The sequence below is a fragment of the Rhinopithecus bieti genome, unplaced genomic scaffold (assembly GCF_001698545.2).
Source record: "Rhinopithecus bieti isolate Rb0 unplaced genomic scaffold, ASM169854v2 scaffold_71387, whole genome shotgun sequence".
NCBI classification, from domain to species: domain Eukaryota; kingdom Metazoa; phylum Chordata; class Mammalia; order Primates; family Cercopithecidae; genus Rhinopithecus; species Rhinopithecus bieti.
In genome coordinates, this window is record NW_016826726.1 from 450,729 (window position 1) to 463,432 (window position 12,704).

At 53.9% G+C, this 12,704-nt stretch overlaps 1 protein-coding gene across 2 annotated transcripts in view; it reads left to right on the top strand.

Moving 5' to 3' along the window:
* Nucleotides 1-12,704, top strand: part of DLGAP4 (DLG associated protein 4) — a 174,404-nt gene that overhangs the window by 125,600 nt on the left and 36,100 nt on the right. Inside the window, exons 7-9 of one of the 2 annotated variants that reach the window (XR_001883682.1) lie at nucleotides 8,836-9,197; nucleotides 11,698-11,786; nucleotides 12,309-12,471. Coding sequence is in view for 1 of the 2 variants with exons in the window: in XM_017863514.1 (XP_017719003.1) it covers nucleotides 8,836-9,197; nucleotides 11,698-11,786; nucleotides 12,309-12,645 (788 nt within the window). In the remaining variant the exon portion in view is untranslated. Of the gene's footprint in view, nucleotides 1-8,835; nucleotides 9,198-11,697; nucleotides 11,787-12,308; nucleotides 12,646-12,704 lie in introns of both variants that reach the window. The other variant, XM_017863514.1, reaches the window with a different exon arrangement.

Here is a 12,704-nt window from a genome sequence, read left to right on the forward strand (position 1 = left end):
ACTTTTCTCCATAAGGGACATCACAGCCTTCTTGCACTGAGAACACTGGGCAGTGCTTCAGCACTATGTGGGGGCCATTCTAAACAGTGAAGTCACCAACAGAAAGCCCACAAATGGGAAAAGTATAGCACTAAATAGACCTGTGAAAGGATACTTGTTTACAGTATGAGAGCTGCAGTGAGAAGGTGGAGTGTCACCTTGTTCCACCTCAGCTGGGGATGTGTGCAGCGGGCACACGTCTGCGAGCCCCTTAAGTGTTGGTTTTGCAAGTAAATTCGAGTGAGTAGGTAATTTTGCACATATAGAATTAGTAAGTAGGATCAGCTGTATATGAAGCACTGCTCAGGCCTGGCCATGGTCAGCACTCAGTAAGCTCATCTGTTAGCATCAGAATCATTACCGATGGGAGTGCATCCTGGCTTCTGGACCAGGCTCCAAGGACAGAGCTAGCTCCTTGAGCTTTGTGGCTTTGTCTTCACCAGCCTGACACCTTTTTAACTTCTTGGCTTCTGTGAATGTTGGGGTCTGAGGTAAATGCGGATCCTGGAGGCCCTGAATGCTCCCACTGAAGGGTTGGTTTGTTCCAAGTCTACAAACCATTGAATGGTTTCAAACAGTGAAATGATTGGATTCCTCAAATGGCTGGGGTGGAAGGAGGGACAGGAGGTCGGAAGGCCAGAGGGCATCTGTGGTAGTCTCAGGGAAGCTGGCTGCAGATCAGGGGGAGAAGATAAGGATGGGAGGGGTCTGGCTGTGAGGGGCAGAGGAGGATCTCCAGAGGGACTTGGGAGGATGCTGCTGTGAGAGGGGCTGCCAGTCCCTCTTGCTGGAGTTTGAAAGTAAAGTTTGATGTTGCTAATTCTTTTTTTTTTTTTCTTTTTTGAGATGGAGTCTTGCTCTGTCACCCAGGCTGGAGTGCAGTGGCGCAATCCTAGCTCACTGCAACCTTCGCCTCCTGGGTTCAAGCAATTCTCTTGCCTCAGCCTCCCTAGTAGCTGGAATTACAGGTCTGCACCACCATGCCCGGCTGTTTTTTGTATTTTTAGTAGGGATGGGGTTACCCCATGTTGGCCAGGCTGGTCTCGATTTCCTGACCTTAGATGATCCACCCACCTCGGCCTCCCCAAACGCTGGGATTATAGGCATGAGCCACCGTGCCCAGCCAGTGTTGCTAATCCATTTTTTTTTTTTTTTTTTTTTAGACGGGGTCTTGCTTGTCGCCCAGGCTGGAGTGCAGTGGCCGGCTCTCAGCTCACTGCAAGCTCCGCCTCCCGGGTTGACGCCATTCTCCTGTCTCAGCCTCCCGAGTAGCTGGGACTACAGGCGCCCGCCTCGTCGCCCGGCTGGTTTTTTGTATTTTTTAGTAGAGACGGGGTTTCACCGTATTAGCCAGGATGGTCTCGATCTCCTGACCTCGTGATCCGCCCGTCTCGGCCTCCCAAAGTGCTGGGATTACAGGCTTGAGCCACCGCGCCCGGCCAGTGTTGCTAATTCTTAAGGCTCAGTGAGGGAGGTGGCTCTCAGACTGAAACAGTGGGAAAGGAGAGGGTCACATGGACAGTCAACAGAGAAGTGACTTGAAAAGGCAATCTGTCCCTGATCCTGACCTAGCTGCTTGGAATTCTCTTCCCAGCTGCTTCTGCCTTGGGCTGAAGAAACAGAGGAAAGGAGGGAGGGATTTGAGGCTGGGTGGGTGGGAGTCTTTGAGCTGTGTTTTTGTCGTAGCACACAGATGAGTTGCCCAATTTAGCTGTGTGGTTTGACAAGTTACTTGCTGGCTGGGAGAAGGAGTGGGATCTTACCAGCCCTCAGCCCTCCCACTAATGAGCCTTTTCCCTAGCTTGGCAGTACCAGCAAAGGGAGTTAAGGAAGTCTGCCTGTCTCTGGGGTCAGCTTCATCCATTCATGGGGGCCTTGAGCCTGGCCCCACTGCCTTCGCTGCAGAGCCTGAGCCATGGCTTCCAGGTTGTCTGTGGCCCCATGGCATCTGTTCCTCTTGAGGAGTTCAGACCGCCTCTCCTTTGCCCCCTCATCACCTGGGAGCCAGCAGGCATGAGGCCTGTGTTAGGCCTCAGGACCAAGTTCAGCCTGACCTCCAAAGACACATGCAGGGGACTAGCTTCTTGGGGTTGCTGTGTCCTCCACATCCCTCAGGAAATGGAGTCACAGCCACTCCTGAGTATTTGGCCATCTTAAAACCTTTACAATAAAAAACAAAATGCAGGCCAGTCAAGGTGGCTCACGCCTGTAATCCCAGCACTTTGGGAGGCCAGGGCGGGCAGATCACGAGCTCAGAAGTTCAAGACCAGCCTGACCAACATGGTGAAACCCCGTCTCTACTAAAAAATACAAAAATTAGCCAGGCATGGTGGTGCACGCCAGTAATCCCAGCTACTCAGGAGGTTAAGGCAGGAGAATTGCTTAAACCTGGGAGGTGGTTTAAACTCCAGCCTGGGTAACAGAACAAGACTCCGTCTCAAAAAAAAAAAAATGGAGAAACAAATTCATTCTGACCTGATAAATACAGTTTGGATGATAAAATCTTGAGGTAGAAGACAGAAATAATGAGATAAGGAAGCTTCTCTAGAAAAAGCAAAGACTTAGGTGCTGGGAGGCAGAGAGGCTGGGCTAGATATCTGGGGCTGGGAGCAGGCTGCACAGAGGATGCATCGTACAACTGGCTTGTGTCTGGGCTGTGGCATGAGGGACCTGCATGGCTGAGAGGGGGTTGGGAGAGGCAAGCATGCAGCCCACGGGACGGGGATGGGTGGTTTCGTGTGCTGTGGTTTAGGGGCTGGCAGGATGACAGGAAGCATGGAGGACAGGGGAAGGGGGCTCCAGCAAAAACCCATGCCCATGTAAAGGCTTGGACGCACGGAGGTGTGCTGTGTTTGGGAATGGTGCACTGTGCATTTGGTTCTCTGAAGCTGGAAGGGGGCGGTATGCTTAGGGGGTGAGAGGATCATGAGATGAAGCTGCCGAGATGGATGGGCAGGGACCAAGCAGAAAGGGCTCAGGTTTGGGAGGGGCCCTAGAACCTTGGATACTAAAGTGTTGGGAGCCTTTGCTGTATGGCCAAATAATCTGGGTTTTTTGCAACTGAGGGTTTTTGTAGTGATAATGAGGTTTATTTTCTCTTTCAACAAATTATTGAGAACCTTTGTGCTTGAGGCATAACCCCATTCCTAGCATGTGGCATGATTTGGCAGGACAGAGTTCCCTCAATTGCCCCAGGCCTGTAGCTGTCAGGTGACTCCTCCAAGCCCATGGACTGATGTGGTCAGTGCTCTGATGGAGATTCCCAGGTGGAAGAAGAGAGGGCAGTCAGGGGAGGCTCTCAGAGGAAGAAATTCTGAAACTTGTGAGTAGCTGAGGGAAGCCTTCCAGGCAAAAGAACAGTATGTGTGAAGGCCCCAGCAGGGGAGGAAGTGGCCGGGGTGAGGTATTGGAAGAGGTGGGGGCGAGGTATTTCCTCACTATATTTCCTGCATTCACACACTTGAAATGAGAGCTCTCCTCTACAAGGTTAGGTCCCATCTCCCTGCTCCAGGGGGGCAATACTCAGAGCAGAGGGGTGCCTGCCCCCCAGGGAGCCCCTGAAGCCCCCACATCTTGTATGCTAGTCAACACCACTTATCTGACTGTGGCCTCAGGAGACATAGAGGATCCAAGATAAGCTCACTTTCCTCTTATCAAATCAGGCCTGGACTTGCTTTCTGGCTGGGTCACCTTTCCCTCTGATAACTGGCTGCCTAGGCCAGAGCTCAGGGCTTCTGAGGGTGCTTAGTAGAACTGTGAGCCCAGCAGCTCTGAGAGTGAGGCTGGAGGGTCAATCCTTTGTCCAGACCCTGGCTGTGGGCAGTCCTATTGTCTTACATGGGGAAGAAGGTGTGCCTCTTCCCCACCAGACCCCCGTGAATGCTGCATGGACACTCTTCATGGACAGTGTCATCCCTACCCCACAGATGGGAACAAGGACTCTGGTGTCACAAAGCCTAAGCTAGGCTTAATGCCCAGTTCTTGCTCCCCTATACTAACTGCTGCCCTCCTAAGGGAGATATATACCCCTTTAAACATTTTGAGCAAATTGAGGTTGGCTTCAGTTTTCTAATCTAGGGCAAAAAACCCCATTTGTTTGGAACTTTAGGCCAAACAAATGCATTCCTTTCCTGAAATCCTCAATGAGTTAGTCCTATCTCTGCTGGGCACTGGTGGCCATAGATTTCAAGAACTGCTCTAAACGAACGTCCAGGTCTTAGGGGAAATTGTTCCTGGGCCAGTCGGAGAACCAGACCAGACTCCCTGCCAGTGGCTGGGGAGTGGTAGAAATTTGGCTTGCCCCCTATCCCCACCCTGTCCACAGGCCCAGTTGCCTCTGTACCAGAAATGAGGAGTCATGCCAAGCCTAGGCCTGGCCCAGCCTTAGCTTCTGCAATGCAACCTACGTAATCACGCCCTTTTTACAAGGAGGAAACTGGGACCATACAACAGGTCAGTGACAGAGCTGGGACCTGAACTCAGGCTAGTCTGGTTCCACACTGCCCCCTGGCTTCTGAACCCTTACCACCACCAAAATGATTCAAATTAGAGAATTTCAGGCATCTGTGGAGAGGGCATTCACAGAGGGGATCTTCCCTGCAGTCACAGTGATGGGAGGCTCCAAAACCCATCCTTGAGGGAAAGGATGAATGGGACAGTGCTTTGAGTTTGTCACGGGCTGTGTGAATACAGTATGCTGTGACCCAGTGAGAATCCCTCCCACCCTGGCTTCTGGGACAGATGAGAGTACTGAGAAGTCCAGAGGGCAAGCAGGAGCCTGGAAGCCAGGCCTCGGCCTCAGCCTCAGTCAAGGCCCTTTCTACTCCCACAGTCAGATTTTGGTTTGGTGTACCCCTGCAGACTGGTCCCAGGGCCCAGCAGGATGCTGTAGGGGTATGGTGATGAGTGAAGGCCCCAAACACCTGCAGCCCAGCCCAGCGAGGAGGGGCCCAAGGCCTGGAGAGCAGAGTGAGGGGGCTGTGCCATGGAGCAGACGCGGCTGCTGCTTACTCCTGCAATCTGAGCAAGTTGTCTAACCTTCCTGAGCTTCACGTACCCCACCTGCAAAGTGGGCATAATCATGATCTCTACCTCACAGGCACTGAGGCTTACATTACAAAGCCGCAAAGCTGCTGAGCACAGCTTAGTAAATGACCCAGCTTTTGGCCCACAGCCTGTGCCTTGTGGCCAGCTGAACGCAGGCGCTCCTGTTCGCTGAGCAGGCCTGTCCCCCCTCTCGCAGGATGTTGTGTTAGAGGGCCATACTCCTTTTGACCTGAGCCCTGCCTCCTGCCTCCCTGCTGCCTTTCTTCTGGCCCAGACAGGTGGCTGTCCTTCTGCCTGCACACTGCTGTTTGGTTGGTAACCAGAGATGCAGGTGTCTGGGGGATCCCTGAGTTTTCTCAAGGCCTGAGCAGGACTGGGACATTTCGAACAGATGAGTAGGAAGTGAGTGCTCCTGGCTTGGAACTCAGAGCACTTTGTCCCCCTCTGGACTAGGCTGGGCACAAGGCACAGCATCCAGTTCCCTGGGCTTAACATCGTGGCATGTGTTACTTTCAAATAACTCACTGCAGAGCTGTTTCTCTGCTGATGAGGGCTCCTGGCTTTCCTGGAATCCAGTACAAGGCCTTGGTTCCATAGATGTCTATTGGATGAACAGATGGATTATTTTAAATTAAATTTTTAGGCCGGGCACTGTGGCTCAACACTGTGGGCTCAAGCCTGTAATCCCGAGCACTTTGGTGAGGGCCGAGACCGGCGGCGGATCGACGAGGTCAGGGATCGGAACCATCCTGGGCTAAATCACTGGTGGAAAACCCTCGGTCTCTACTATAAAGATATAAAAAACTAGCCGCGAGACGCGTGGCGGGCGGCTGTAGTGCCCAGGCTGACTCGGGAGCTGAGGCAGGAGGTGAATGGTGGGGAACCCAGGAGCCGGACGCTTGCAGTGAGCTGAGATCCGCCACGCACTCCAGCTCTGGGCGGAGTAGGAGCGAGACGTCCGCCTCGGAAAAAAAATAATAAAAAAAGAAGAATACAAAAAACTAGCCGGGGCGAGAGTTGGCAAGGCGCTCTGTAGCCCGGCTGGCGTCGGAGGCTGGAGCAGGAGAAATGGCGGGTAACCCGGAGGCGGAGTTGCAGTGGCTGAGATTCTGGGCCACTGCGTCCGAGCCCCTGGGCGACAGAACTAATGACTCGCGTCTTGCAAAAAAAGAAAAAAAAAGAACGAGGTTTAGCCGGGGCGCGGTGGGTCAAGCCTGTAATCCAGCACTTTGGGAGGGGCCGAGACGGCGGGATCCACGAGGTCAGGAGGATCGAGGGACCATCCTTGGCTATGACGCTGAAACCCCTCTCTACTAGAAAAATTAACAAAAACACTGAGCCCGGCCACGAGGGCGTGGCGCCTGTATGGTCCCAGCTACGTCGGGACGGCTGAGTACCAGGAGAAGTGGGCATGAACTTCCGGGGAGGCGGAGCTTGCGCAGTGAGCTGGAGGGCGGCCACAGCACTCCAGCCTGGGCGGCAGGGCTAAGACTCCGTCTCAAAAAAAAAAAAAAAAAAAAATTAAATTAATTTTAGACAATTGTAGATTCACATGCAGTTGTAAAAATAATACAGAGGGGTTCTTCGTACCCTTTACTCAATTTCCCTCAATAGTAAGATCTTGCAAAACTGTAATACATTCTCACATCCAGAATGTCAATAGATACAATCTACCCACCTTATTCAGATTTCCCCAGTTCCACTTGTGTTCACTTATGTGTGTGTTAGTGCTGTGCAGTTTTATCACATGCATGCATTCATGTAACCATCCCCACACTCGATACAGAACTATTCTATCACTTCATACAAGGGTCCCTGTTGTTACCCTTTTATAGCCACACCTACTTCCCTCCTGCCCTCCCCTTCACCCTCTCCCTAGTGACCTCCTCTGCCCTAGCCCCTGGCAACTACTAATCTGTTCTCTATAATTAGGTCACTTCAAGAATGTTATAGGCCAGGCACAGTGGCTCACACCTATAATCCTAGCATTTTGGGAGACTGAGGCAGGAGGATCCCTTGAGTCCAGGAATTTGAGACCAACCTGGGCAACATAGTGAGACCCCATCTCTACCAAAACTTTTTTTTTTTTTTTTTTTTGAGACGTAGTTTCGCTCTTATTGCCTAGGCTGGAGTGCAATGGCATGATCTCGGCTCACTGCAACTTCTGCCTCAGTCTCCCGAGTAGCTGGGATTACAGGTGTGCACCACCATGCCCTGCTGCATGTTTAGTTTTATAAGAAAATGCCAATGTGTTTTCCATGACAGTAGTATCACTGTTTCTCCACATTCTTAATAGCATTTGATGTTGTCACTTTTTAGCCATTCTGATAGGTTATGTGATAGTATCTCATAGTGGCAGATGGGTGGTTTCTGCAGTCCTCTGTCCACAGCTCCTATGATACTGGGCCTTGTTTTTTGAGTTTCCTCTGGGTTATCACCATCACCATGATTATAGCCCCTTGAAGGCAGGGCTTATCTGGCTTGTGGGCCCAGACCAGGGTAGGGGCTTGTTTCGGTTCTCACAGGGCAACAGGCAGCTGGAGTTAAGGTGCTGAGAAAGGCACTAGATCCAACCTCACCCTCCTAGCAAGTAGCCACTGTTGGAAAAGCACTTTCTATTGCCAACAGAGTTCATCGTCTGAGAAGCAAGCAGTGGGCCTTTGGTGTTTTGGGCCCCTGCTGTGGGTCAGCCCCTGGCTGGGATCGGGGTGAGATTCAGAGATGGCTCAGGTTCCTACCCATGGCAGGGCCTGGCTCTGGGAATCTCAGTGGAGAACAGGGAGTTGGACCAGTGGAGAACAGGGAGGCAGACCAGTGTACAGGGTTTCCCATAAGGAGGAAGAGGTGGGGTAGGAATGGCAAGATAGGGGAGGGGGTTAGCTGGACCCTGAAGGATGTGTTTTGTGTGTGTGTGTGTGTGTGTGTGTGTGTTTGTTTTGAGATGGAGTTTTGCTCGTTCCCCAGGCTGGAGGGCAATGATGCAACCTCGGCTCACTGCAACCTTCGCCTCCCGGGTTCAAGCAGTTCTCCTGCCTCAGCATTCCGAGTAGCTGGGATTACAGGCATGTGCCACCACGCCCAGCTAATTTTCTATATTTAGTAGAGACAGGGTTTCTCCATGCTGGTCAGGCTGGTCTCGAACTCCTGATCTCAGGTGATCTGCCCGCTTCAGCCTCCCAAAGTGCTGGGATTACAGGCGTGAGGCACCGTGCCCGGCTGGATGTGTTCATTTTTGACCAGATGGAGAGGGGCATCCAAGCAGAGGGAATAAGGGAGAGGGAAGGTGGTGTGGAAGGAAAAGACCAGGGGGAGCACTGAGTCTCTCAGTGACCTTGAAGATAGCAAGGTTAACCATTCCTTAGCTGTTTTGACATCTGCTCGGTTGTCACCACCTCCCCACGACGTGGGTCAGGGTCTGTCAGAGCCTTGTGGCCCCACACACTTCACCTAGCACATGCCCCTGCTGGGTAATAAAGTTTGTGTGTGACTGACGTGGGGGATATCTTTGTCCAGTGGTGGCATCCCCTCAAGACTTTGTCTCGAATGAGGGTAGGTAGGGCCTGTGTGTGTCTGTCTTGGTCGTTGCTATCTTGACCCTTATTCTCCCTGCTCCAGAAATCCTTGCGGACAGAATGGCTAAGGCCAGAACTAGGGCCAAGTCAGGCAGGGCTTCTGCACTGGAAGGGGCTTGAGAGGGTTGGGGGCTTCACCATCTCACCTCTCCCCTGCCCTTCTCTCATCCATCTGCAGGTTCCTCATGCCTAGTGGCGTATAAGAAGACCCCGCCACCGGTCCCTCCACGCACCACTTCAAAGCCGTTCATCTCAGTCACAGTCCAGAGCAGTACTGAGTCTGCCCAGGACACCTACCTGGACAGCCAGGACCACAAGAGTGAGGTGACTAGCCAGTCGGGCCTGAGCAACTCATCGGACAGCCTGGACAGCAGTACCCGACCGCCCAGCGTGACACGCGGTGGAGTCGTCCCAGCCCCTGAAGCCGCAGAGCCACCCCCAAAACATGCGTCTCTGAAAAGTGAACAAGGGACGCTGACCAGCTCTGAGTCCCACGCCGAGGCCACCCCCAAAAGGAAACTGTCATCAATAGGAATACAAGTAGGGGCTCCTTTTGCACTGTGTGTCCTCAGCCCACTCCGTGCACCTGCCTGCGTGTAATTACATCTGGTGGAGGCCCACTAGGTCTCCTGGGAAAAGGTGGTTTGTCTCTCTATTTTGGGGGATCAGCCCCAAGTGGCCAAACCGAATTCCACCCATAGCCACGCCTCACTGGTATCTGCCCACACATGCCACTGGTCAGCAGCCGCGGGCATGTGTTTCTGCTTCTCCAGTGGGTTGTCCCAGTGAATGTAGTTACACTCAGCCAGCCATCTCCTGTCCACTGTTTGCCTGTCCACTGTCTGTCTGTCCACTCCACCCTTTGCCCTGCCAGCTGGCCCGTGGGAGGCGGGACTGGCCTAACAGTTCTCTAATCCAAGGTCAGCTCGGGTGCGGAGGCCATAGCCCCGCTTGGCAGCAGGAGCAGCATGGAGCATAGACGCTGATGGGCCAGGGGCCCAGGACCCAGGGCCCTTGAGCCATGGGGGTTGCTCGAGGGGAACTTTGCCCAGAGCCCTCTCGGGCCTTGGGGACAGGTAGGTGGCTTGAGGGACCAGGCTCATGTCATTGAGAAAGGTGATACCGGTCTCAATGCCTCCCTCCATGGGATAGGGTCCAGGCGATGATTCCCCCAGGGCTAGGTGGCCAAAGTCAGCAGGCCCTCCATAGTCACGGCACACAGCAGGGCAGGTGTGCCAGCTTCCCCTCCACTACTTCATTGCACTCCTGCATGCACCTGATATCAATAATCTGTCTTGTTTGCTGAGCTGGGGAAACTTGGGCCCTGCCTTGTAGTTTTTAAGAGTTTCTCTAAATCCAGATTGAGTGGACTCTCCCTGCCCTGGCTGGAGCTGCAGACCAAACTAGGGCACATTCAGGGCCGTGAGGAAGGGGCAGCTACAGTGGGTGAGGGTGAGCAGGGAGACAGGCCCCCTCCAAGCCCAGGGGGTGAGTCAGGGAGGATGAGGCGTTGTGTGTTGTGGCACAGGCGGCAGGGGACTCCTCCAGCCACCCGTGAGCAATTGGATGTGGCCCAGCTGATAACAAAGCACTGAAATGCAGGAGCATGGGACACAAAGTGGAGCTTGAATGGAACAGAGAAGGCTTACTGAGCAATTTCTTGCAGTTGCCTAGACTTGTTTCCACCAAGAGGCAGCTCTAGGCTTCTGCTTCCCCACATATAAACAGGGAGAGAGTTGGCCAGGAGACTCTGCTGTTTTCTGGGCTTCTTAGGTGTCCAGACTCTGCCCTGCAGGTGGGATTCTCAGAAACACAGAGAGTAGCCTGATCTTTGACCCTTTGTCCTGACCACCCATATCTTTGGGCAGCCCCACCCTCTTTTTGGCCAAACCAGATGCTCTTCCCGGAAAGCCTAAGAGTTAGGACTACCCTTGATTCCTTTCACCCAGAAAATGACACCGGGATAAAGACTCTCTTAGGCCTGTCCTGGGCATCCTTTCCCTGGATTCACCCCAGCCCCATTCTTGCTTTCGTTGCAGCTCCTTGGAGATCCAGTGATGCTGCATTCCTTGAGCCGGCTTTTGCCGAGGGGAAATGTGGCTGCATCCCTGTCCCAGAAAGCTTCCCTGGCCCCTACTTCTCTCCACAAGGCCAAGAGACTGAAGAGTCCCCAGTTTCTGAGGATGCCCTGAACCCTTTGGTGCCTCATGCCCTAGGCTGAGTGTGGGTTCTCCCTCATTCTTGAGTGATGATAGGAAAGCTGGCCTGGCTGCCCTACGGCCCGGCACCTTTGTCCCAGAGAAGAAAGGCAGGCGCAGGGCATCACTGTTGTCCTGTTCCTTCCACTTCACAGGAGTGGAGGGAGTGACAGCTTTCCACTTGGCCCTGACCCCAGTCCTTCCTACTGCTCCCCAGGGCTACCCAGTGCTAAAGGTAACCTCAGCCAAGTATGAATAATGCCCAGGGACTTCGGTGGCTCCTGTCTGGATGGCAGTTTCTGAATCTAGAACTGCTGTCCAGGGTTTGCCCTTAGTGCAGGCACCTCTGGCCTGCCCTCCAGGCTTCCACCACAGGGTTTGGGGAATGATCTTTGCCTCAAGACAGCCGCCAGCTTCAACTACACCAGATAACGGCTGTGGCTTTGTGTGTGTGTGTGTTTTCTTTCTCTTTCGTCGTCCTTTTTTTTTCTCTCTGATGCGTGTGAAGGAGAGGACTAGAAGGAACGGTTCCCACCTCTCGGAGGACAACGGACCCAAAGCGATCGATGTGATGGCACCCTCCTCAGAGTAGGGAAAGCCAGTCATCTCCACCCCATCCCACTTCCCATCCACCTGCCCGCCCGCCTCCACGCGAATGAGCAGTGCCCGGCTTAACCTGGTCCGGCCTCGGGCCCACGTGCAGTGTCCGCATGCCTCGTGTCTGTCTGTCCACACGTCCGTTTGCGTCGTCCCACTAATGTGAATTTCAGCAGCAAGTGTGGTGTTTGTTTTTTATTTTTGTCTTTGTCTCCGTGCCGTTGCTGTCGTTGTCCTTCAATAAGGTTGACTGCATTCAGCCAGTGCCAAAAGAGGAGCCCAGTCCCGCTACCAAATTCCAGTCCATCGGGGTTCAGGTAGAGGACGACTGGCGGTAAGTCGGACAGAGATGGCGGCTGCTTCTCCCCTCTCCTCTCCCTCCCTCCGCTCTCACCTCTCCTGCTCTCCCTAACCCACTTCTCCTTGCTGGATTTCTAATAACCAAGCTGGGTTTGGGTTGCGGGTGGTGGCCCACGCATGGGAGGCTGGGCAGGGGTGGGCGGGTGGACAGATGAGCACTTGCTCTGTGAGACCAGTCACCCACGGGGGCCACGGCTGGGCCGGGACATGGCCTCAGCTGCCCTGATGCTGGTGGTCTTCCTGGCCCCACTGCAGTAAACAGGCAACCTTATGACCTTGTCCTCGTGTGTGTGTGCGTGTGGGCTTGGGCGGGATGGGGCAAGGGCTGAGCCAAGAATGAGATGGGGGCTGTGGGACCCGCTTCAGGCGCATGGTGAGCAGATGATGCATCCGTTTCTCTGTCTCCCGTGTGTCCGGGTCAAGGCGGCCTCTGGTCTCTGGCCGTCTTGGTGACTCACTCCTTCCTGTCCCCACCCCATCCACCCCCTACCCACAGAAGCAGCGTCCCCTCTCACAGTATGTCCTCCCGACGGGACACAGACTCGGATACCCAGGATGCCAATGACTCAAGCTGTAAGTCATCTGAGAGGAGCCTCCCGGACTGTACCCCTCACCCCAACTCCATCAGCGTCGATGCCGGTCCCCGGCAGGCCCCCAAGATTGCCCAGATCAAGCGCAACCTCTCCTATGGAGACAACAGCGATCCTGCCCTAGAGGTGTCCTCGCTGCCCCCACCCGACCCCTGGCTTGAGACCTCCTCCAGCTCCCCAGCAGAGCCAGCACAGCCAGGGGCCTGCCGCCGAGACGGCTACTGGTTCCTAAAGCTGCTGCAGGCAGAAACGGAGCGACTAGAAGGCTGGTGCTGCCAGATGGACAAGGAGACCAAAGAGAA